Source organism: Sphaerodactylus townsendi, linkage group LG13, assembly GCF_021028975.2.
Source record: "Sphaerodactylus townsendi isolate TG3544 linkage group LG13, MPM_Stown_v2.3, whole genome shotgun sequence".
In the NCBI taxonomy this organism is placed as follows: Eukaryota; Metazoa; Chordata; class Lepidosauria; order Squamata; family Sphaerodactylidae; genus Sphaerodactylus; species Sphaerodactylus townsendi.
Genome location: NC_059437.1, coordinates 13,947,150 through 13,973,468, shown reverse-complemented (window position 1 = coordinate 13,973,468; position 26,319 = coordinate 13,947,150). Strand labels below are relative to the sequence as shown.

The following is a 26,319-nucleotide window of genomic DNA, read 5'->3' as shown; positions in this document are numbered from 1 at the left end:
CTTAGCCCCTAAATCAGTGCTTCCCAAACTTTTTCAGGCTGCCCCCCCCCCCGGCCACATCCTTAGTCCCCCCCCCCTCACATACGAATACACACCTCTTTCTTGGTATTAAGTCTGCTGCAAATCCAAAACAACTTCTGACATGTAAACACATGTATGTGTTTCACAAATAAAACATGACCTAATAAAAGTAAACCGATTTATTGAGTTGTTTTAGCAACATGAAGGGTATGTCTGCAAATTGCCTGTGATGTCTTCCCAGTTTTAATAGGATGGGTGTGTTTGGTGCAGGAATATCAGTTTCTCAACATCAGGCTGCAAGGCACTGAGAAGGAGACTTGGAGTCCCACATTCAATAATTTTCAGTCTTTTTCTCTGCTTGGAAAGAGCCTGGGTGACTGCACTGAAGCCGCACTCTACTAAATATGATGTTGGGGAGGCAATAAAGAACATCTTGACTCTGTCCCACTGTGCAGGGTAGCAGTCAAGAAGACCTTTTTTGAGGGAGAACCTATATGTAAAACAGGGGCAATGTACGAAATTTTCGAGTAAGCCAAAATGTTTCTTTGCTTGGCTCTTTTTCCTGCTCTCTTTGGTTTTAATACCTTCGCATTCAATTCCCATGGTGGCTTTCTCGGCTACACAGCCAAGAGAGTGCCGCTGCTTTTCCCCTTTTTTAAAACCTCACAACATACCTTTGGGTGGAAAAGACAAGAATTTACTTTTTTCCTCTCACTTCTGTAGCTGGCTCCAGGGAATCCCCTGCAGTACCACCTCTCCCCCACTTTCCCTAAAAAAATCTCCTCTCATTGTCCCTCTTTGGATGTTTCCACTGTCACCGGACCTGCAATGGCTCCTCCCACTTCCTTTGGGAATCCTTCTGCAAATTCCTAAAGGAACTGTCATTCCATTCTATTGCTCTGCATCATCCTAGTTGAATACTGTCTTTACACTACACAAAATCATCAAGTAAGGACATGTGATTGCAGTGCTCCAAAGTTAAAATGCTTTGTTAGGCAGGCTTGAGCCACATATGGGAGTGGTGGATAACCTCCCAGGCAGAAGTTCCCACAGAAAATTCTTAAATGGGACAAAAAATCCACATATGTGCTAATTAGCCAATAACCCAATCAGAGTCTATTTATTTATGTGTTTGTTTGTTTGTTTAGAATACTTCAGTTCTGGGTTCAATCTCCCCTTCTCTCTTGAGCACCCTGTTGACAAATCAATTTCAATTCAAAGGCACTTTGCTGATGTTACAAAGTGTGCAAGTATTTCCAAACTATATGGGAACTTTAATTCCTAAAGCATTGTTTTCTACTCTCTAAGTGGTCTGCAACCTTTTTTCAGCATTTAAAGGCAACCTTCGAAATTGTGGCATGGAAAGGTGAAGCTTCAGTCACAAAATGGCTGCCACAGGAGTATGGGCCAACTTCACAAAATCTATCATTCTGGAGTAGTTATGTGATAATTCCAATAGTAACTCTTCAGCCGCTTGGTGACATTGGTGAAGCTCTGTTTAATGAGATACCATTTGAAATGAACATATTGTTTAAAAACATTTTCTTGCATACACACCACCTCCCTTCAGTCATGCAGTAAAGATTCTTGTGCTTTTGGGTCTTATGGACAGATTTCTGGAAAGAAAACATGGAACTTGGTTCTTGTATGATAGTAGCAGCAAGAATACTGTTTGCGCTAGAACGGAAAACTCCAGCTATACCTACAACAGAAGAATGGTTGGTGTTAAGAGTTGATGGAGATGACTGCTTAAAGAAAATAATTTTGGATAATTGGAAAGCTTCGCTAGACTGGACAAAACAGAAGAAAATGAACTGATGACTGGTGGATTTGAAGGCTAGAAGATTGCAAAAATAAGACTCAATACAGAAAAATGTGACGGTTAACCGTAACTATTAAGATGTTATTTTGCTTACGTCACTAAAGAGCAAATAGTAATATGTGTATGCATTCATACTTGTTGCAGACAAAATTGGAAGCCCTTTGAGCTGAAATATCAGTCCCTTTTGGTGGACTTCTCTTTCTATTCCCCTTGGGTTGTCAAGTTTTTAGTTTTTAATAAATATCCCTTTTAAAAAAGAGATTCTTGCATATGGTAGGTGCTCCTACATAAGCAACTCATTCAGGGCCTACCCACTCATCTCAAAACACCTAGTGAGCAGCAGGAAAGCATCTGACAGGTGAGTCTGCAACCTGTATCTTCTTTCCAGATGTTCATGGGACCACTCTGATTAGGCCCCCCTGCCACCATAGCCAATTGGGCATGGTGGCAGGGGCTGATGGGAATTGTAGTCCATGAACATCTGGAGAGCCGCAGCTTGCAGACCCCTGGAATAGGTGCTATGGTGCCCATTAGTACCTCGGTGTTGTGTGGACCCTTGGTCTTACTCTCGTGACTTCTATGGCGTGATTCAAGCCAGCTGAGCAATGAGTTCTTGAAGTATCTGCCAAGATTTCTTAGCTGTGGCCTTTGTCTGATGCCATCACAAAAACAATAAATAAAAATCAAAGGCAAATGCTACAGGCAATTCCAAAACAAATGTCACATTAAAATTTCTGCTTCCAGTGCAGATGCATTGATTGCGTGGCTGAATGAACGGCAGTATCTTTGCCTGACAAGCGTCCCTAGATGTGTGCTGAAAACATCTGGTAAAATCTAGCAACGCTTAGCTAACTGCGCTGGCTACTCCCATGTGTAAAAAATGGGTGGAAGCTGCATGGGGAGTGCAGGAAGGAACTGAAGCAGGAGCCCTTTTCTGGAGCATGCCCACTTAGTGGTTTTATGGGGCTGCACAATACACAAAGAACAAGTGGTAAACTATTTGTCTCTCTTTTGGAACTGGGAAAGCTGGTAGTCATTGAGAGAGGTGAAACTACTGCATGGAGGAATAAGAATGTACCAGTTTTAGATGATGGCTGAACGTTCCAGATACAGTGGTGTGGAGTCTAGGATGGAAGAGGACTTAGTTAGCCCATCCCCTGCCAGCATGATGCTGACAGGGGATGATGGGAACTGTAGTCCATAACATCTGGAGGGCCGCGAGTTTGACACCTGTGCATTACAGTGTCACATTTTGAGCAGTGCAACTTTGGTTTTGCTTCTGGAGTGGTGAATTGCTTTGGGAGTGGGGAACGATCCCTTGGTCCTACCGGCAACTGCACTCAGCAAGAGAAAAACCCTTTGAGTGGAGTGGATTAGTGTGAAACAAATTATTCAGGGGAAAGTCTGTTGCTGCCGAACACTAATGCAAAATTGCTTGGGTAGCTGGATATGGCTGTGCAAGCAGAAACACACTTATACTCTGTAGCTGTACTGTGCGAGCACAGAAATCAGTATTTGGGTGTGCTGGCATCCTGGGAATCTCATCTTGCTTCCAGACTACTAGACCTTGTTGTTTTGAATAGCATGTGGGGCGGCAGCGCTCCGGCAGGCAGGGATGGCACCGCTACTGTGCCTTCTCCAGAAGGCTTTCAGGTGGCGTAGGGGAGCAGCAAAAAAAAAGGGGGGGGGGACCCCAGCCACCTGAAAAGCCCTCCACAGGGTTCGAAGGAGTTCTGCACCCCTTTGGGTGGTGTCAGCCCAAGTCTCCTAAGTCAGTGTTCCCGGCTTGAAAGCCTGGGTGGAAACCGACCAACATCGACTCAACTTCCGGGAATGCCCCTAACACACCCCCAGATGTTCCAGCGGCCTGGAGGCAGGCATTTCTGGGTTAGGCACCACCGAGCTGTGGGCCACCTACCCACCTCCCAGTTTGCCCTCCCCGCTGGTCTAAGTGGCACTTGATCGCCAGCAGGGTGGGCAAATGTGCCGGTGCATCCCAGTGCTGTCTCTGTGCTGTGCCCCCCTCTCCCCCAGATTAGGCTGTTGGAGGAGCTGAGAGTGGCTTAGCTATAATGGGGACATTATTAGCATAGCTATAATGGGGACAGTGAGTCACGTGGGGAGCGGAAAATCGCTCCCCGACCCATCCCACCCCCACCCCCCGCCAGGCCCGGCAAAAGCTTTTCAGCCGGCTGAAAGGAGCAGCCGGCTGAACTATGGTAAGTGGGCAGGGTGCCACAGGGGGTGCGGGGTGCCACAGGGGTGCGGGGGCAGGGCCCCATGGAGGGGTGGGGCCCAGGCACCATCCCCCCCCCCGCCTCTGGGATCTGACCCAGGATGGCAAACTGCCTTAAGCAGGACTCTGAAGAGGTGGCATAGAAATCTCCTGACTCAGTCAATCAATAAATGTCTGGCAATCACAGGGGTCGAGAGCAATAGCGCACAGCACAGTTTTATTCCTCTCCCCCCAACTGACAGGATCAGAAAAAGAGGATGTGAAGAAGAAGAAGAAGAAGAGTTTGGATTTATATCCCCCCTTTCTCTCCTGCAGGAGACTCAAAGGGGCTTACAATCTCCTTGCCCTTCCCCACTCACAACAAACACCCTGTGAGGTGGGTGGGGCTCAGAGAGCTCCGAAAAGCTGTGACTAGCCCAAGGTCACCCAGCTGGCATGTGGGAGTGTACAGGCTAATCTGAATTCCCCAGATAAGCCTCCACAACTCAAGCGGCAGAGCTGGGAATCAAACCCGGTTCCTTCAGATCAGAGTGCACCTGCTCTTAGTCACTGCTCTTAGCCACTACGCCACTGCTGTAGTGTGCTTTTCATTCACTTATTTAAAACCATATAGTATATGCCACTTCTCCACCCCTTCAACCCACTTCAAACAAATGTAAAAAATTAAATTCAACAACACAACAAAGATAAAACTTCAAAAGGCATAGCACCCAACAGGACCTAGTCTCAATCAAATGCCTACTGAGAAAATAAACTGTTCTCACCTTTTCTGTAACTGTAAAAGATATTTAGATTGATGATCACCCCCAAGTGGGAAGTTTCAAAACTCGGGGGCGATTGCCATTAACCCTCCACCCTGCACTCCTGACGCACTTTGTCTAAATTTACAGGCAACACAATTCAGCTTGTTTTTCACACACAGTTTGCTTCACCCTGGTGCAAAATTTGTCATTTATATTTTCTAAGCACAGCGGTTACCTGTGCAGCATAATGCATTCGTGCCTCTCCGTTACATTCTCTTTTTGTTGCGATCAATTATTAGCCTTTCCGAGCAGATTTAGAGGTACTCATACAGCCGTCCCCTTTTTAAACGATAGCCAAACATTTATCCGGGTCTCTTCTTTCTGCTCCCCCCAGAGCAACTGGTCTTGCTTTCTGGAGCCTCCTGTGGCCGTGGCGCTGTATTTATTAGAGCCGCTTCATTCCTCCCAGAAATCCTGCCAGGAAAGCATAGCCAACAGTCCCGTTGGACCCCCTGCTCGGCATTAGTTTCAGCACTTGGCTTTAACCTCCTTCACTTTAGTCTCTGGCAGCTTATTAGTGTCGGTCCCTGCTGTCAGTCTCCTGTTCGAAACAGCGATGCAGGGCCTGGTGGCCGTGGTCTCCCGTGCAACAGTTTGCTGTGATGTGCTAAATGTGCGCTCAACACTCAGCAGGGCCTGTGCTTGACAGAGCTCCCTGTGGGGCTCCCAGGGCAGCTGTGAGGTCTTCTAGGTGAATTCCTAAGATTTAGCCTTGGTGGGAAAGGAGTGTCATTAGGATTGCTGGATGTGCCTCGTGTTAGAACATTCCAGGGCAAACACGTGCCTGTAGCACAGGGAGTAGAGGGAACCATGGGCGCCTGACGGAGAGCCGCGATGTGGCTCTTTCTGCCCTTGCACTTTCCGCGGCTCCCATGCCAGCCGCAGCCGCTGGCCCTCTTTATTCTCTCTTTGCTCTTGCCCTGCAGGCAGCAGGGCAGACGCATCCATGCGCTTCTCAGAATGAGCGGAGTAAAAGGTAAAAAACCCCAATATATACAGTGTTATCTTTATTTTAAATGTCAAAAATTATTTGCGGCTCCAAGTGTTTTCTTTTTCCATGGAAAATGGGTCCAAATGGCTCTTTGAGTGTTAAAGGTTCCCTACCCCTGCTGTAGCATCAGCCTGACAAAGACTTGGGCGTGCGGTGTTGTTTTTAAAGCATTTATATACTCTGCCTTTTCTCTGCATATCCAAGGCAGATAACAAAACAGCCAAAGTTGCAGGGCACAGGCATCGTAAAAGTCCAGTGAGATAAAACCAACATATGATTAAACACAGTGAGGGGATGCGGTGGGGCCGGAGCCCCGGATGCCACTTCCTGGGGGTGCATGGCAGGGCAACACCCTCTTCACAACTGCGCCTTGCCCCCAAACTCCCCGTGAAGTTCGGGGCAGAGGTGCAATTGAACGCCAGCCAGCGGGGCTTACCTGCCCCTAAGATCCACATGGAGCTCGGGAGGGGGTCCAGCCAGGTTCACGCCACCCCCAAACTCTATGTAGAATTCAGGAGTGGAGCAGGCCTGTTTGATGCTGCTCTCAGCTCGCCTAGCTCCAGCTTCAAACTTCTGGCTTCGAGCCTGCAGTTTAAAGCTCGATCCAAGCTTCACTAAAGCCAGAATGAAACTGAGGCTCACCAGCTCCAGCTTTATACTGTTGGCTCCACCCCCAAGCTCTGTTTGATCCTGGCCAGCACTCACTTGTATCCCTGCTCAGGGAGTTTGGGGGTGGGGTGCACCTGTGGGAAGTGATGGAGCCCTGCTTGAGCTCCGGGCCCCATTTTACAAAGCTATGCTCCTGAAAACAGCTATGCTCCTTTACCAAATGCCCTCTGGAACAGGGCAGATTTGCATAGCTTCCCGAATGCAGCAAGATACCCATCTTCCCACTCTGATAGGCCATTTGAGAGAAATAGGCACCCATTACAGAGAATTCCCCAAAACCTAACACTGGCCAAATGGACCATCTAGTGGGGAGGAGGCTCTCTAAACAGCACAGCTGGTGAAGTGGTTAGAGAGGTATGAAAGACCCAGGCCTTTAAAGGTGTTAACCGGCACTTTTGTACTGGGCCTGGAAGCAGGTAGGCAGCCAGCGGAGTTGAGGCAGCGCTGACATTGTATATTGAAGGTTCTGACTCCAGACAGGAGTCCTGTTGCCACATTCCACACCAGTTGCCACATTCCACACCAGCCCACATCGAGTATATTACAGCAGTATAATCTGGCCAGCTATGAGCCAGATATAATTGTGAGAAGGGTGTTGGTTATTCTTAAGAACTTAAGAACATAAGAACAAGCCTGCTGGATCAGACCAGAGTCCATCTAGTCCAGCACTCTGCTACTCGCAGTGGCCCACCAGATGCCTTTGGGAGCTCACCTGCAGGATGTGAAAGCAATGGCCTTCTGCTGCTGCTGCTCCTGAGCACCTGGTCTGCTAAGGCATTTGCAATCTGAGATCAAGATTGGAAAATGGTCTTGCAAATCTTGAAAAATGGTCTTGCAAATTTAGTTTCTGCTCATGCTTGAAAGTTCTGTGGCTGTCCAAAACCTCTGCCTGGTGAGGCTCCCTTCCTCCCGGTGTTACTTATGTCTCTCAGTCTGCCACCAGCTAGTCAGAAGTTCCACCTTGGTTTCACATGCCAGCTTCTTTTGCACCAGGTGATGCAAGGAGTAACAAATGCACTGGCTCCCTGCAGGGGTGAAAGGCTCAGCATCAGCCCTCTCTTGCTAGCCCTCTTTGATAAGCGTGACTGAATTGAAGTTGGCCTGGGAGCAGAGGTCAGTCTACCGAGGTTCAGAACTTTAAGAGATTTGATTAAGAAATAAGCACACACAGCATTGTGTTGAAATCACCACGGAATGAGGGGGTTGGGATAAAGAATATGTTCTTGAAGTTGCAAATTTCAGAAATTATCCATCACCTTATTTGCACAGCATGGGGGTCCCCTCCCCCCTTTGTTCAGCAAAAACGTGGCCGTGACTGCCTTTGCAATGGCACTGTGGTATGAGACAGTACCCTCCAAAAAGGGTTCCGAGAGCAAGAGAGCTTCTTCCTTGAACCAGGGGGCATTCATTGAAAATGCTGGGGGGAAGAATTAGGACTAATAAAAGGAAACACTTCTTCACGCAACGTGTGATTGGTGTTTGGAATATGCTGCCACAGGAGGTGGTGATGGCCACTAACCTGGATAGCTTTAAAAGGGGCTTGGACAGATTTATGGAGGAGAAGTCGATCGATGGCTACCAATCTTGATCCTCCTTGATCTCAAATTGCAAATGCCTTAGCAGACCAGGTGCTCAGGAGCAGCAGCAGAAGGCCATTGCTTTCACCTCCTGCAAGTGAGCTCCCAGGGGCACCTGGTGGGCCACTGCGAGTAGCAGAGTGCTGGACTAGATGGACTCTGGTCTGATCCAGCAGGCTAGTTCTTATGTTCCTTGTATCCAGGGTTTTTATAATATTTGTATTGCTCACCCTCTTGTGTATCATCTTTTTTTCCCAGCCCCCGGGAGGAAGAGCCCCTCTTTCCCATTTGGTCCCTCAAACTTTGTAGCTTAGGCCTGACTTTCTTTGTTCTTTCCTGGAGGTTTTGTTGCTGGGAGATGAATCACACCCACTCTTTGGCATACCTTGTAGCCTGTGAAAGGCACTTAGCACTCTCTGGGCATGTATAGAGTGCAGGCTTTATTTTAACTTTGACATAAATTCTGGGCTGTAACAGTTGTTGAGGAAGTTGTTGAGGAAGTGCGTAGTATATGGCTAAGGGTATGAATGAGCTGAGAGGTCTTCAGTTCGAATCTCTCCACAGTTGGTCTCAAGCACTTGTTTCCACCCCCATACTAGTTCTCACTTGCCCAGTAAGAACAGTGATAATAATGGCCAGTTTTACAGGGTTTTTTTCTAAAGATGAGGGAGATAATACATGCAAAGTGCTTTTGTCATTTGAAATGGAATGTGTTCAAGTTGTTATGAACGGAGAGTCCTCTTGAGAGACGGAAGCATGATGTGATTGCATATGTGGAAGAAGCAGAAGTTACTGTCTGATGGCATCCTTTTGTTGCAGAGTAAAGTGGAAGCATGGGTAGAACAGGAGCTGGGGGGATGTTGAGACCAGGAACGCTAACACATTTCTCATCACATCTGGTCCAGCTCAGCAGTCTGTGTTTGTTTTGGTTTTCCCCGGTGGGACTGAATCCATGAGCGTCTTCTGTTTTCTCATGCTGAATTTCCCCATAAAGTGTTCACATTTTCCAACATTACTTGTATGCCTCTTGCAGGCAGTAAAAAGAGATGAAAAAGGCAGCATGTTGTAGCGATTAAGAGCGGCTGACTTTAATCTGGACAACTTGGTTCGATTCCCCACTCCTCCACATGGTGCCTGCTGGGTGACCTTGGGCCAGGCACAGTTCTCTCAGAATGCTCTCAGCCTCACAAAGTGCTCGCTGTGGCAAGAGGCAGGGAATATGGATGGTAAGCCACCTTGAGATTCCTTCATGTGGAGAAAAATGGGGTTTAAAAACTTGCTGTTCTATTCATCCTTGGTTGAGATAAGGCAGAACCACATTTCTTGGTTGTTGACAGTATGTCTTAGGTTGGCATAGAACTGACCGGGAAGAGCATATACAGGATTCTCAGCCAATCCAAAGGCCATGATTGGAACCTATCAGAATCAGGGTTTTCCTGCAATACCTAGTTAATTTTGACTCATTGAACGTTTGCCAGGCTTTCCGGTTCCTTACACGTGAGGCTTTTGCCTCAGGGACCCTGCTTGACTCTTGAAAGGAGGCTTGGGGGAATGTTCTCAGTTGGGGTATTGTAGCCTTTTTGAAAAGTCGATTGTAGTCTTAAGGAATTTTTTTCATCTCTCCCTTTCCCCCCTCTCCCACAAACATGAAAATGCTTTCACTGTCATTCCTTAATGCTGAACAAACACACACACACACACACACACACACACCCACCCACCCACCCACCCACCCAGGTAGACTCCCACACCCTGCCCAAAGTAATGAAATTTCAAAGACTGGTATTGGTCTTTTGTTATATGCCTTTGAGATATACTGGAACCATGCTTTTGAGGTTGTATCCACAATCAAGAATACCCGGGTCCTCTTTAAGCACCGTATTCTCATCATTATAGAATCTGGATTTCTTTTTCTTTATAGAAGCATCTGGAAATACAAAACGGGCGTCAAAATAATGACAGTCAACAGTTGCGAGAATTCACATTGGAACAAGCCCCTAGAGTGAAACAGGGGCAAGTAGCGTGCGGTTGTCTATTTTGGAGCTCTGAGTCAGGATTGACCAGATGAAAAGAAAAGGAGTTCCTGTACCCCTTCATATAAATTGCCTTAGAAGAGGAAATTTCCATCAATTCGGCTTTTCTAACCCCTGCAGCATTGTGACAGAGCAAGCACGTAGGGGAGGGACTAGGCTAGAGCATCTGCTTTGGCAATTGGAAGGTCCCAGGTTCAATCCTTGACATCTGCAGTTAAAGGTAAACAACTTGGCAGTAGGGGATGGGAAAGACCCCTGTCTGCAACTGTGGGGAGCTGCTGCCTGTCTATAGACAGTATTAACCTTCCATGGACCAATCATCTGATTCATTATAAGGCAGCTTCCTGTATGCAGCAGTGGCAGTAGTGGTTAAGAGCAGGTGCACTCTAATCTGGAGAACCAGGTTTGATTCCTTGCTCTGCCACTTGAGTTGTGGAGGCTTATCTGGTGAACCAGATTAGCTCATGTACTCCAACACATGCCAGATGGGTGATCTTGGGTGAGTCACAACTCTTTGGAGCTCTCTCAGCCCCACTCACCTCACAGGGTGTTTGTTGTGGGGGGGGGGGGAGAGAAGGGAATTGTAAACCCCTTTAAGTCTCCTTACAGGAGAGAAGGGGGAATGCATAAATCCAAACTCCTCCTCCTCCTCCTCCTCCTCCCTCTTCTTCTTCTTCTTCTTCTTCTTCTTCTTCTTCTTCTTCTTCTTCTTCTTCTTCTTCTTCTTCTTCTTCTTCTTCTTCTTCTTCTTCTTCTTCTTCTTCTTCCAGGAGAGAAGGGGGAATGCATAAATCCAAACTACTCCTCCTTCCTCTTCCTCTTCCTCTTCCTCTTCCTCTTCCTCTTCCTCTTCCTTCTCTTCTTCTTCTTCTTCTTCTTCTTCTTCTTCTTCTTCTTCTTCTTCTTCTTCTTCTTCTTCTTCTTCTTCTTCTTCTTCTTCTTCTTCTGTGCCTTACACCACTATTCTGTCTAGCTCAGGATTTCCTACTCTGACTGGCATCAGCCCTCTGCGTCTTGGGCAAAGAACGATCTTTCCAAACATTTGCTAGCTGAGACAGTTTTAACTGGAGGTGCTCAGTAATGAACCCAGAACCTGGTCGTGCAAAATGTGTACTTTATCTCTGAGCAGCAGCCACTCCCCACATCTGGATCTGGTCAATTTCATCTGGTGGTGACTCAATCCTCAGCCTAGGGAGGGGGTTACTTCTCCCTCTCTAGCAGTCTTCAAACAGCAGCTGGACAAACACTTGTCAGGGATTATTTAAGCTGATTCTGCGTTGAGTGCAGGGGGAGGCGGTTAAACCAGATAGCTTGTACGTCCCCTTCCAGCTCTCTGGTTCTATGATAAAGGGCCCATCTGCCTTGCATATGTCACATAGACTTGCTCTCTGTAGACCAAGACAACATCTGCAGCAAGACTTGGATTTTCCCTTCTCAGATCCTCTGAATGACGAGAAGGCCCAACTGCTTTTCATTTGGATATCTGTTGGCTCTCGCGTGGATTGACGTTCAACATGAATCAGGCTGGTTTCCAGATAGAAACATATATTAAGACATCCAAGGAGAACAAGAAGAAGAGGCTCCTGGCAGAACCGTCTTGCAAATGTTTTGTTTTTGGTGTCTTGCTTCTCGGAGACTTCTCCCCGCTAATTTCCGTTCATTAGCCTGCATTAAAACATTAAAGGAGGATCTGTTCCAATTTCAAAGCTTGGAACTTCTAAACCGCCAAGCCCGCGATGAGAGAGATAATTAGCAAGTGAAACGTTCGGTGTTTTTAGTCAAATTATGCTCTTAATAGCTGTAAGCTGTAAGAAAACATGATGGCAAAGAACTGTAACCAGCTGGCTTTTTGCGATCAATATTTGGTTTGTTTTTAGAACAGCAGCTTCAGCTTAATGGAAACAGCAAACATATTTTCCGTGTGTCCTTTGCTTCCATTGAAGCATCACCAACCTTTGGCGTTCGAATCTCACTGGGGTACGGGTGATATTTTATTTTTTAAAAAACGTGATGCAAGCGCGCTGTTTCCTTGCTAAATCGCACGGTCTTTTGTGGGCATTGAATTTAATGCCAGTCTGGGACGAGGTGTTTTCAGGTTGCCTGACTTGGTCAAGGTGCAGGAGGGAGGATTAATCTGTCTCGCTAATTAAACCTTACTTTTTTAATATTTTCATCCTCTCTACCTGCTGTTTGGGCATTCCCTGAACGTCAGGGGCTTTAGAGCTGCTTTGGCATCCAGAAGGATAATCTTTCAACACAATTGCAGAGCAGGGAATGACTTCTCCTAAAGGAGGGGTATATGCAGATGTGTAATGCTGACTCACACAGAGCTGTGGACCCAAGAGCACTCATCCCCTAGCCTCAGATGACCTCCTTGATGCAGTTAGAAAAAAAGTAAATAACACAAATATTTTTTGAAGTAATAGAATATTTTATTGTGGGGTGGACCACTGCTGCCCTGTTTTCAGACCGGTTGCCCTGTTTCCATATTTAGTCCCTGGCAACTCCAGACATAGACGTAGGGGGAGGAAATGGCGCCCGGGCACCCCCTATAGCAGTAATGGTGAACCTTTTTGAGACTGGGTGCCCAAATTGCAACCCAAATTTAACCTGAATGCTGAGGTTTTAGTTTAGAAAAAAAGGTTGGCTCCCTCTTCCTCCGCCCCACCTGCTCAAGCAGGGGCCAGCCTGCTCTAGCCTGCAGCAAGTCCCGTGTGCACTGCTCTGTGCCTCTCTAACATCTCTACCTCCTCTGCGCCCCCCCCCCCCGGGCAACAGCCACCCGGAGCACAGGCACCAGCCCCGCCACCCGAGTTCTCCCTGCTCACCGTGGTGCACCCACGTCAAGCTCAGTGGCCCAGGCCAGCCTAGATGTGTGTGTGGGGGGGAGGGGTTGATTTTCCGCCCCCCACATGACAAACTCTGTGTGCGTGTGCCCACAGAGAGGGTTCCGAGTGCCACCCGTGCCATAGGTTCGCCATCACTGCCCTATAGCCACCCCCCCTTTACCTTTTTCTGCCAGCTGTCAGCCGGTGAAGCAGCCAGCTGAAAAAGCAACCTGGTTGCTCTGGGTCTGGCTGGTGGGGTGGGGCGAGCACTGGCGAGGCGAGGCAAAGGGGGAGGGGGTGATTTTTCCGCCCCCATGTGACCCACAGGCACGCGCCTGGGGCATGTTGCACACGCACACATTGTAGTCTTGACCCACGAGGCCCCAAGGAAGAGACAAGACGCGGAGATTTCATCTGGTGGAGAGCGCCAGCAGCAGGAAGCGCGGGATCCCGTGATCCTGGCAACTCTGCCGTGTGCTCACCCCTCACACCTTTTATTAGGGTTTCACTGGGGGCGTGTAAAGGGGTCGGGCAGGCGGGAGAGCGGGAGAGCGGGAGACCATCATGTGATGCATGATCTCATCGGGTGGCTACGTGCGGGAGGAAGCATCCGCGTCTGGGTCTAATCCTCACCTGAGGGCAAGAGCCCCTATTGTCCCTTTGTGTGGGACACCTGGTGACCGCGAGTCAGGCAGTTCACGACCCGTGACTCATGGGGGAGCGGGGGTTGGGGGAGCGTGTGCGCCCAGAAGGCCGTAGCCGGCACCGGCATGCCTGGCGCTCCTTCTACGGTTCTGCTGGGTTCGCGGGCTCACCCCTACACACCATCCCCTTATAGCACAGGTGTCAAACTCGCGGCCCTCCAGATGTTATGGACTACAGTTCCCATCATCGGCCCCTGGGGGGGGTCCACACTGCTCAGAAATTGGTCCGCCTCTTCCTTACGTATGTGTATAGAGTCCATGGGGTGCCCCAAAAAGTCATCTTGGATCAGGGCCCCCAATTCGTCTCCAGGTTCTGGCGGGAGTTTATGAAGCTACTGGGGGTTGAGCTGGTGTTGTCATCTGCCTACCATGCGGCCACAGATGGGCAAACGGTGGGATGATGGAAACTGTAGTCCATAACATCTGGAGGGCCGCGAGTTTGACACCTATGCCTTATAGCTCTATGCCACTGACTCCAGGTTTAAGGGCTATTTGATAGCAGGATAGTAAAGTACCTTTGATTGAGACCTAGACAGTATTTGCCTAGATGGGCCAATATTGTGACTCTATATAAGAGAGTTTCCTGTGTCCTTCCGAGCCCAGAGTCTGCACAGCATCCCAGCCAGAGGGGCTTTGAAATGAAAAGCCTGTTCGTCGTATGTTACCTTGTGTAGTTAGGTGTGAGAAGGTAGGGGAGGACCTTGTTTTATGAAGTTTTCCTGGAAGACGCGAGTGCCCGTTCCATGCCAGACTTGAGCAAAAGTTCCACCGGGGATCCTCCTTCGCCTCTGGACTTGAAAGATTAACGGGAGATCTTTTTCACAACATGTCGCCCAGCAGGTTGCAAGCAATTTATTATAAAACATTTTTTCTCGGAGTGGAATTGCGTATTTCTCAAATGGAAATACAGTGTCACTTTAATTATTGATGGCCAGAAATATAAGTCCACCGTGTGTCCGTAGATGCCTAAATTGTTTCAAATAAGGTTTTTCCATGCCTCTCCTCACAGGGTTGGGTTGCATTTTTGCTTATAAATGTTGCATAAAGGAGTGTGCTGCGGCTGAAATGGCAGTGAGCCAGCAGTTAGCATAATAAGGTAGCAGGCAGCAGCCGGCTTGTGAAACCGCCTCCCTTCACCTGAAGGGAATCGTTCCAACCTAGCAGTTGTCATTAGCCACAAATGAGTTCTGTGCTCTTTTTGGTACCTTTGCTTTTAAAAAAGATTTTATTTTTAATAAATATAAACAGAACAGCATAAAATAGTAACCATATCATAACTATTACAATTACGTCAAAAGAAAAATATCCATCTAATATAATAAAACATTAAATTATGAGCAGCAAATAGTGGTATATAATGAGCGGTAAGTGATGATTATCATCATAACTAATTTGAGATATAAGATACCCTATGCAGTACTGGATAAACATGACAGTATTAACTTCCTGAATATTAAAAACTGAGTCCACATATTATCATCTATTCATGATATATTTATCTATTTCCCCCATTAAAAACCTATCCTCAATACAATACAGTACAATATAACAAAAGGATTAATAATTTGTGTGTGTGTTTGTATGTATCAGCCTTCTTATGTGCTCCACATTTTTTTTAAGAATAAGCAGTTTGCTTGCCATTTGTCTAGAATAGTTTGTTAATTTTGCCATTACTGCATATTCAGCTAGTTTACTTCCCCAGTCTTCCTGGCACGGGGACTCGTCCGCTTTCCATTGCAATTGACTGCCATTATTATATATCTAAACAATCCTTCCCAAATTTTTGGAATCGTTTTGGCAGAATGCCCTATAGCATATTCTTGGCTTCCATGCCAAATTAACTACTTAAAAAAAAATTAGGATTTCAGCATGTATTTCTTTTCGATTTTTGTGGTCGTTTTGCAGATCTACCACGTATGAAAAAGGGTGCCATCCACCTGTTTACTTTTCCAACATTCTCCTTTATAGCCCTTGTCCATCTTCTTGATCTTCTTTAGGGAGATCAAAACATCTTATACCAACTTTCAGTGTTTGACTAGCAGTAAATTTTATCTTCCTACTGGAGGCAGAGGACATCTTGATGGGTGTTTTCCAACCAGATCTCAGGGAGGCAGGAACTCAAATCTTGTCACTTCCTGTGATCTGCTTGGTCACCCATCTTGATCCTCAGTATTTTTCTTGCCTCAGCAGGGAGAGCAGCACTCTGAATGAGCTCTTCTTTCAGAGTCAGAAAAGCATAGCCAACAGTCGCTATTCAAGATGTTCTCCTAACCTTCCAGTAGAAGGCCCCTTCACGGTAGGTAACCAATGGACCGTTTTCATCCATACTTGGGAGCCTTTGATTGAGGAACCAGTGCTTCATACTGTGTCTCGATGTTGGCTCTTCATTCTGCCCTGTTGGGTGAACTTCCTGGGTGTGCGAGGATAGGACTCAAAGAGCATAGGGACTTTAAAAAAACATACACAGACGGAAGAGAAAGGGGCAGAGTTCATATTGAAGAAGGGGTTCTGTAGGGGTGATAGAGCCTCACACCTACTACAGATTACATGTTCATGTTGAGCGTTGCGCATGTGGTGGTTGCAGCTTAAAGTGTTTTATTTCTGCGCCCATTACAGTAAGCTGTTGTTAATAATTCCCAAGATTTATAAGTGAAGTACAGATCGAGCCAATTTTGAGTGGCCTCATAGCATAGGCTATTAGTTGCTGGTCTAAATCCACCCTTAGTAAAGAGTTTTGAGACTGGTCCTCACTGTTGACTCCAGCTCCTGAAAGTGAAGCCAGTAAAGACCCGGCTCCCATAATGCACTGCTCTTGTTTTCTCGCAAGCAGCGTGCATTTGGCACCTCAATTGCTGACCTGAACCCTCCTTTTCTTTAATATGCAAGAGCTGTCCCTTAACGACGTGACAATAGCATCATCTCTTGAAAATGCTATCGGAAAAGCCCGAGCTCCCGAAACTCACTGCGTTTGCTTTTTCCACATCCATGGCTTGCATTAACAGTGACCTGCAGCGAGAAAGTCAAGTGTCAGCTCGCTTCTGCTGCTTGGAACATCTAAAGAATGCTGAAATGCTGTTGTTTTTTTTCAAGAACAGTTTGCATCACAGAAAGCCTAGTCTAGTCATTTTCATATCTTTGCTGACAGCAGATTTCCTGGCCCTTTTTGTGGCTCCTACAATAGCCCTGGAGTAGGCAGGGAAGGAGTTTTGTGGAACAAGGCAAAGCTGTGAGAGAACCTATGCGGAGATTAGGGACTAGGTGTGCTCCTCAACCCTTTTCTGGGATTGCTTTTGTCCTTCTTGTTCCTGTTCTGGAGATGTGAAGGAATGGGAAAATCCAGATGGCGATGTGAAGGAATGGGAAACTCCTCCCAATTTGCAGATTTTAAAAAAATAATACAATTTATACAATAAAACTTAAGAGTCAGGAAAGGTACGATACCTGTATAAGATTAAGTAGGACTTTCCTCACTTCACTGAACTTAGATTGTGAGGTGAATGAGTATGTATGTCTGCAGTCATCATACTCATTTCTCTTGCTTAGTCAATGTAAAATTTGTCCCTGGTTGCACAAATTATTGGGCCAACTTCCTATGGCTGTCAAGAATTATCCTGCAGTGGAACTTCCAAATCATCAACTAGAGCAGTGATAGCGAACCTTTTCGAGAGTGAGTGCCCAAATTGCAACCCAAAACCCACTCATTTATCGCAAAGTGCCAACACGGCAATTTAACCTGATTACTGAGGTTTTCGTTTAGAAAAAACGGTTGGCTCCGAGGCGTGCATTACTCAGGAGTAAGCTTGGTGGTAGTCGGTGGCTTTGCTTTGGGGCAACCATGCAACTCTTCCAATGGGTGAATCGTGACCCTAGGAGGGTTTACTCAGAAGCAAGCCCCATTGCCAGCAACTGAGCTTCCTCCCAGTTAAGGGATTGCGCTTTAGTTCTTCGTATGAAAATCAGGGGGATTTAACAGGATTACCTTCACTGCTTCCCCAAAACTAGGTCTTAGGTTTAATGCTAATAATCGAGCCCAGCGGCCCAGGCCAGCCTAAATGTGGGGGGAGGGGAGGGGCACTCTGTTTGCGCGTGTCCACAGAGAGGGCTCTGAGTGCCACCTCTGGCACCCGTGCCATAGGTTCGCCACCACTGAACTAGAGCTTGGAGTTGCACAAGGCATGAATATATGGGATTGGGGAGAACAGTTTTCTCCCAGTGTGGAACCAGGTGGCTGGGAAAGCATAACGTCAGCTCTTGTGGCAGGAACCCAAGTACTTCCTTGGCATCTTCTTGGTACACTTCAGTGTGTGTGTGAGTGTGCATGTGTGTGTGTGTGTGTGAGTGTGCATGTGTGTGGGCACAGCCAACTGCCTGTTGTTGCTGGAAACTAGATGCCAGTAGTCTAGAGAAGGATGTGTCAGTATTAAAGAATGAAGGGACAGAAGAATGCTTGCTCCAGTACAAGCTATGGCACTCCCTTGATAAGCTCCTACTCCTTTGTAGAGGCTTCATACAGGTGTAATCTGCTTTTGCCTTCATAGGATTCTGTGATTAAATCTGTAATAAATCCTGGCTTTGGGCAGATGGCAGTAATAATGCACATTATCTTGGTAGGTAGGTAGGTAGGTAGGCTTGGTATTATTAGTTATCTCTGGGTACATGAGGCCCAGGAGTGCTGTGCAGTGCAAATCTAGACCTAGAGACCTTTGTATAAGGAGGGGTAAACATCACAAATAAATAAATAAGTGTGGTTAGGCTGGTTTAAACCTTGTGAAATCAGTATGTTTAGGCCTGTGGTGGCGAACCTTTGGCACTCCAGATGTTATGGACTACAATTCCCATCAGCCCCTGCCAGCATGGCCAATTGGCCATGCTGGTAGGGGCTGATGGGAATTGTAGTCCATAACATCTGGAGTGCCAAAGGTTCGCCACCACTTTAGGCTGAATTAATTCTGCCTAGAGTTCACACTATTGGCCACTTAGTGAGTCTGTGCCACAGGCACATTTTGATCTGGAGACCTCATTCTTCTGGGCCAAATTCACCCGGGTCATGTTTGGCCTTTCTCTTGCTGTCTGGGATTAGATCCAGAATAAACTGTCAATTCTACCAGTTTGCCTCTTCCTTCTACAGCTCCCCCCATATTGTTCTTCAGGGTCCCCTGTTCCCCAGGAGCAGCTTTTTGTGGCAATTAACGAGGGGAGGGGAGAGGCAGGAAAGTTCCATTCTGTCCCTGGAAAATTTAATCTTGTACCAACTTTCTGAACTAGTTGATTGGTGGTTCAAGGTTTTGGTGTTAACCTTCAAAGACCTAAACCGTCTGGGACCTTCATATCTGTGGGACCGTCTCTCTCTGTATAGCCCCCAGAAGGAATTACGTTCCATAGGAAGTAAAGTACTGGTGACCCTTGGCCCTAAAAGTGTCCAGATATCCTCAACCAGAGACAGAGCCTTTTTGGCTCTGGCCCAGTAGAACGCTCTGTCAAGTGAGACCCAAGTCCTGCAGCATTTAGCTCAGTTCAGACAACGTTCCACCAGGCCTATGGTTGAGACAGCAATGGTAATATCATTGCTGGCCGCCCTACCCCTTCCTTCTACTAATTGTTATGAGACCGCTGTGTTGGTTTGATTATATGTCATTGTGTATATATATTCCTCCTCCTGAGTTAAAAATGTATATTACTGTATTGTGCTATACTTTACTGTAAGCTGCCCTGAGTCGGCCTGGGAATAGGTGGGTGGGTAGGTAGGTAGGTAGGTAGGTAGGTAGGTAGGTAGGTAGGTAGGTAGGTAGGTAGGTAGGTAGGTAGGTAGGTAGGTAGGTAGGTAGGTAGGTAGGTAGGTAGGTAGGTAGGTAGGTAGGTAGGTAGGTAGGTAGGTAGGTAGGTAGATAGATAGATAGATAGATAGATAGATAGATAGATAGATAGATAGATAGATAGATAGATAGATAGATAGATAATAGGTGGGATATAGGTGGGTGAGTGGGTGGGTAGGTAGGGAGAGAGAGAGAGAGAGAGAGAGAGAGAGAGAGAGAGAGAGAGAGATCTGGAATCTTGATTTGTCATCTCAATTTTCCAAAAAGTTTACAATATATGTGTGATTTTGGTCTGTAATCACTACCATTCAGCTCATTCTTTCTTGCCCCTTTTGGATCCACCTGAAATAGCCACTACTTCTATCCAGGGGGATGAACTGAGATTGCCTGGCATGTTCCATTTTCAATCCAGCCTTATTTTGTGGTCTGCCAGCAAACTGGTGGAACCCTGTAGGTCGGGGTACTGTAACTGTGCAGCACTAGCATGACAATGTGGTGGGGTGCGTGATGGTTTTCCTTTGGTTCAAATATCCGTAAGGGGAAACTTATGACAATAGCAATACAAATTTGCGAGCAAACAAATGCGTCTAAAATTTGGAGGTACCTGAGGTGCTGGATTTTGTGAGGTCTCAATGATTGAACTAGATTTTAAAACAAATGTTATTTTGATGCAAATATATCTGTGGATAAAAAAATTATTTGGAACAGCTCTTTGGAGATGTATAAAAAGAGGCAATATTGAGGACCATCTGGTGGTGTTTTCCCTGTTTTTATTTTCCTTTGTTTTCTCTCTTTCTCGCCCCTGCTTTTCTGCTGATATGATTTTCTCTTTTGTTATGTGTAGAGAGATATGAATGGGTATCTTTCATACATTTAACTAGCACTTGCATGATGGAGGAAAGGGCGGGGATGATCCTTAATGAAATCCATAGCCCCCCCCCCCCCCCCCGGTTCTTTACTAATTTGACCTTCCTGTTGCTTCCTAAAACTTATGGCTGGTCGTTTCCCCACTTACCTCGACCACCCTTTGCTGCGCGCTACTCTCAGCACGCGTCATTTCTGGTGCGCTCCCGGGCTTCCCCACGACCCCGCGCTCTGCGCAGGGTCATCAAAAGGCGCCGTTTTGAGGAGCGCCAGGAATGACACGCGCTGAGGGGGCGCGAGAGCGGCAGCGTCGGGGCGGCTGCGTTGTCGCCGCCCCTGTAGTGGGGAGTGCCGTGGGACCCCGCACTACTTGGGGAGAGTAGCGCGCAGCAGATGGTAAGTGGGGAAACAACCACTGTTAGATGATCACAGACTGTAGAGGGCCAAGCCCTGCATTCAGCAGGGTGGCTGTGAGCTCTGGGTTAGAAAATTCCTGGATATTTGGGGTAAAACTGGGGAGGGTGGAGGTTGAGAAGGACAGAGGCTTAGATGGGGGATGCAGTCCACCATCCAAAACAGCCATTTTCCAGAGGGAAACTGATCCCCGGAGATCACTGTAAATCCAAGAAATTCCCAGGCCCCCTACCTGGCAGCTAGCAACACTACCTGTGTCGGAAATCAGAAATAGTGAGATACCTTTGCAGAAGATTGAAACTGCACAGACAGCTTCAGAGGGAAGAGATGGGAAATGTGGATGTGGTAAACTGTTCCTACGTACTTTTTATTGATTGACATGTTTGTATTGAAACTTGAATAATATCACAGTGTGGATTTTTAAATAAAGAAACTGACTGGTTCATTGTGATGAGGTTTCACAGGTGCTGGTTAGCATCCTCAGATTATGGGTGCAGATTTGTTTAGGTGGTGAATGAAAGTTCAGCAGAAGATCAAGCCCACAAGGTGAAAACCAAAGGCGCAAGTTACTTTGGCCCAGAATATATTTATTTTCTTTTTATCTCACAGCACAGTAAATTTCTGGCTGGAGATACCGGAGATGCAAAAACCACATCCTGGTAGCTGGAGGGCAAACAGGAATAAAATGAATAATCTGAATATTTACCAGTGCAACAAAGCATGAATGCTAAGCAAGTTTTGCAGCAGCAAATAGGAGATCATATATATATCATAACCCTTATTTCAATAAGGAAAACATTGTCAGATTTGCAAACACATTCCAGTTCTACTGCCTCCTATTTATGGCTTTGTTTTGAATACTATTTATTGCAAATCCAAATACACCAAAGTGAAAAAGAATGCCTGGGATCATGAACTCATTTCCCCCCCAGTGCACACATATTGGTTGTATTTGTCCCTGTTGTTTACTATAAGCATTAATCCTGTTTGTTCTCTTGAGCCGACAGTGCCCTGTTTTCCCAACATATCCAGATAAAAAACATTGCTAGTTATGGCAACCGCTGTACTCCAGCAGGGAAAGATTAACTGGTTAATGAACCTGGACTAAAAATGTGATTTAGCTTCCTCCATCCCTGTGGTTTCTACACTTGCCTACCCACCTGTCTCCCAGGCACCGAACCTTCAGTGTCTATCCTTGCCTTGTCATTCTAAACCAGTGGTGGCAAACCTATGGCACGGGTGCCAGAGGTGGCACTCAGAGCCCTCTCTGTGGGCACGCACAGAGTTCCCCCCCCCCCCACATCTAGGCTGGCCTGGGCTGCTGGGCGCCATTATTAGCATTAAACCTAAGACCTAGTTTTGTGGAAGCAGTGTAGGTAACCCTGTTAAGCGCCGTTAAACCCCACTGATTTTCATGCAAAGAGCTAAAGTGCTATCCTTTACCTGGGAGTAAGCTCGGTTGCTGGCAATGGGGCTTGCTTCTGAGTAAACCCTCCTAGGGTTGTGATTCACCCATTGGAAGAGTTGCACGGTTGCTTCAAAGCAAAGCCACCGACTACCACCAAACTTACTCTCGAGTAACGCACACCTTGGAGTCAACCATTTTTTCTTAACTGAAACCTCAGTATTGAGATTAAATTGCCGTGTTGGCACTTTGCAATAAATAAGTGGGTTTTGGGTTGCAATTTGGGCACTTGGTCTTGAAAAGGTTCGCCATCACTGTTCTAAACACAGCTCATGGTCCTCCCTACCCTTAGGTGTGAAGTTTTTACTAGCCCATCTTTCTCGTTGGTTCTTCACTTCCCTGAAGCTAAAATTACTCATCAGGGTCTCAGAGTGTTAGATTCCTGATTCAAACCCTAGAATCTCTCATGGCCTGGGTAGAAGGTTCACTTCATAATAGACCGTGCTTTTCAAAGACTGTGGATTTGTTTCTTCGGCACTGGTCGACACATATGGAGTCCCTGTCAGCTCTAGTGGAAAGGAATTTGGATGCCCAGTCTCCTGTATAACTGCTGCCATTCAGGCAAAAAGGTAGTTCAGTATGAGGTCGCTTTGTTTTCAAATGTTCAGCTCCATGTCCTTCAGGCCGTCTTTCTGTCTGGCTGTCCCAGTTGTTTCCCGCCCTTTCTCTGAGGTGCTCAGGCTGAGGATTGTAGTTCTCGTTTCATGTTATCCCCAGAACAGTCTTATAAAGTAGGTTATACTGAGCATACGGCTGGCCCAAGACCACTCAATGAGCTTCACGAGAGTGGGGTTTTTAACACAAGTCTCCCAGGTTTCTGACTCCTCCCCCAATCCCTCCTTTCGGATCCAGATGTTATGCAACGTTCGTTAACATTTTAATATCCAGTTGAAAAGGTTTACTGGGTAGAACGCATACTTCGCGTCCCCCAAGGTTCTTGTTCAACCTTTAGCATCTCCACTTGGCATACCTTTCATAACAGTTAATGACCCTCCTTTTGGTTCTGGTGTTGTTTATGTGTTTTTATTGAGTGGCTTTATAATTTTGAATGTTGTTTTCAATTGTTCAAATGTTTTGATACTTTCATGTCCATTGCCTCGGGTGAAAAGGCAGCATTAAAACCTTTTAAATAAATAGTTGAAGTATTCTAATAAGCCAGGCTGGGATTGATTCCTGTCCAAAATCTACAACAGGGGTCTGCAACTTGTGGCTCTCCAGATGTCCCATCAGCCCCTGATCTAGAAGGACCACTTACAATGAGAAAAGAAAATATTAAACAAGAGTCTGATTCCATATTAGAGCTTCACATTTTCTTCACCATCACAGTCTTGGGATGTCTCTTTTCCTTTGACCACCTTTCCACCTTCAGTTTCTCCACCTTTTTGCATAGATCAGTGGTGGCGAACCTTTGGCACTCCTGATGTTATGGACTACAATTCCCATCAATCGACCATGCTGGCAGGGGCTGATGGGAATTGTAATCCATAACATCTGGAGTGCCAAAGGTTCGCCACCACGGGCATAGATGTTTGAATTCTCATAAACATTCTCTGATTTTCTACTTAGCCAGCAGTAGGTGAGAATGGTATTTGTAAGTAATATGTGTTTTTGGTGTCCATCCATCCATCCATCCATCCATCCATCCATCCATCCATCCATCCATCCATCCATCCATCCATCCATCCATCCATCCATCCATCCATCCATCCATCCATCCATCCATCCATCCATCCATCCATCCATCCATCCATCCATCCATCCATCCATCCATCCATCCATCCATCCATCCATCCATCCATCCATCCATCTATCCAGCAGTGGAATGCACTGTGAATGAATTTTCCCTGACCTGGGTAGCCCAAGGTAGCCTGGTCTTATCAGATGTCAGTAACTAAGTAGGGTCGACCCTGGCAAGTATTTAGATGGGAGACCCCAAGGAATACCAGGGTTGAGACAGGGAAATAGGCATTGGCAAACCACCTTTGAATGTCTCTTGCCTCAAAAACACACCAGGGGTCACTAGAAGTTAGATGTGACTCAGTGGCCAAAAAAGGAGAAAATATGGGTAAATTTGGGGTGGGTCTATGGTTTTCCTTTATTTGTCCTGTAGAATGGTGGTGACCCTTTTTCACTTCATTGAGTCCAGCTGTCGAACCTGTAGGGTGATGCTAACTTTGGCTGCCTGATCTGCCAAGGTTTTGATATTCTGCATTAGAATCAGGCTGGGGAATGATTCCTGTCCAAAATCTTAGTTAGTCGATCTTCTTTCTGTGGCCCAGTGACACTTATTTTTAATTTAGTTTTTTTTGTTTGTTTTCCCTCTCCTTTCCTGTTGGCAGCAAACACTGGAGATGAACCTCACCAACCTGGTTAAGCGCAATAGTGAACTAGAAAACCAGATGGCCAAACTGATACAGATCTGCCAGCAAGTGGAGGTATGTGTGCCAGCTGCAATCCGTCATTTAGTGGATGAGTGTGTGTTAATGTGCATCCGGGATGGGGAAGGGGAGCCATTCCACATGTGGAGCAGGAGCAGAAGGAAATGCCATTGTGGGCCAATTGCTAAATCCCGTGCAATGTGTCATGAGAGCATGGAACAGCATCCTTCCAAGCGAAGGCTTGTTGTGAGCAGGTTTGTATATTCAGATAAGCCCCCTGCAGAAGCGGAGCTTCCAGGGGGCCAGGGGGTACGCGTTGCATCGGGCACATACCTGGGGGCGGGAAGTCCCCCCCCATGGCACCCCATTCCCCCCCCCACGGCGCCCCCCTTCCCCCACACTTACCTTATTGAAACATTGCAGGCTGGAGAAGTGGCCTGTTCCCTTCAGGCTGAAAACAACCTGGTGGGAACTACACTGTGGAGACCTTTCGACCCCAAGGTCTCATGGGGATGTGTAGTTCTCAGAGCTCAACCTGAAGGGCTCTAAACCCCCGTTCCAGGCTAGAACTAAAATGAAGTGTGTGGGGGGGCAGGGTGCCGCAGAAGGGGGCGGGGCGGAAAACACAGAGTGCGCACCCGGCTCAAGTATGGCCCAGCTACGCCTCTTGGCCCCCTGTTAACGCATTCAGGAGTTTTATCATTTCAGACGGTCTGATAGGACTGAGCTATAAAAATTCTCAAATGTTTTGAAAGCTAGCATATGAGGGAGTAGGACCTTCCCTGACATGCTAGAAGTTTTTCCCAGAAGTAAGAGATCTCAGAGGAGCATTTACGCCAGTTCTTTTCCTACCTGTGCTCCGAAGTAGTAATCTTGGGACTAATACGTTGCGTGGGCTTAGTTTTGCAGACTGCTTAGCCTCACCTTGAAAGTAAATCCTCTGTTTTCTGTGCTGTTCTTTATGAAGGTATTTCTGCCTGCTATTTTTATATGGTTTTAGTTCCTTGTGGCTGTGTTTGTAAGCCCCCTTGAAAGCCTGGTTTTGTGTTGAAAAGTGGCCTAGAGATTTTATAATGAAGAAACCCATCACGTTTTTATTCCCCCCAGAATGGCAGACGTGGTTCATTCTGCCTTTATTTTATTCTTACAACAACCCTATGAGAGAGAGAAGGACGGGCTCAAGGTGTAGAGATTTGAACCCTGGGACACTTCAGATACAGACAGACACTCTAACCCAGTGCTTCCCAACCTTTTCGAGGTCAGGGTACCCTTGACCTCACTCTTCATATCTCACGGTACCCCTGCCGCCATCCTCCACCTTCCCCTTCCATTGCCCCTGCTTGCCACATCCCCTACCTTCCCCTCCCAGGGTGAAGGGAAGCATTGGGGGGGGGTGGCTGCTGACCTTGTGGCAGGCCCTGCCCCTTGGGCCAGCTCCATGTCCTTGCTGGCGCTGGTGGGAGACACCACAAAAATGAGGGGGGGGGAGGTAGCGTTGCCGCAATACCCCTGGGACATGCTCACGGCACCCCAGGGTACCATGGTACCCTGGTTGAGAATGGCTGCTCTAACCGTTACGCATGCTGGCTTAACTTGTCTGACCCCATCTACTTTCACCCCAGCCTTCCACCCTTTGCCACTCCCTTGTCTCTGAACCATCCATGTCCTGCATCTATATCAGTCGTTTGCAATTGGGTTAAC

At 46.9% G+C, this 26,319-nt stretch overlaps 1 protein-coding gene across 1 annotated transcript in view; it reads left to right on the top strand.

The window, feature by feature from the left end:
- The window catches only part of LOC125442443 (probable E3 ubiquitin-protein ligase MID2), a 245,876-nt gene that overhangs the window by 146,596 nt on the left and 72,961 nt on the right, over window positions 1-26,319 (top strand). Inside the window, 1 exon segment of the mRNA XM_048513806.1 lies at window positions 24,580-24,675. Coding sequence (XP_048369763.1) covers window positions 24,580-24,675 — 96 coding nt within the window.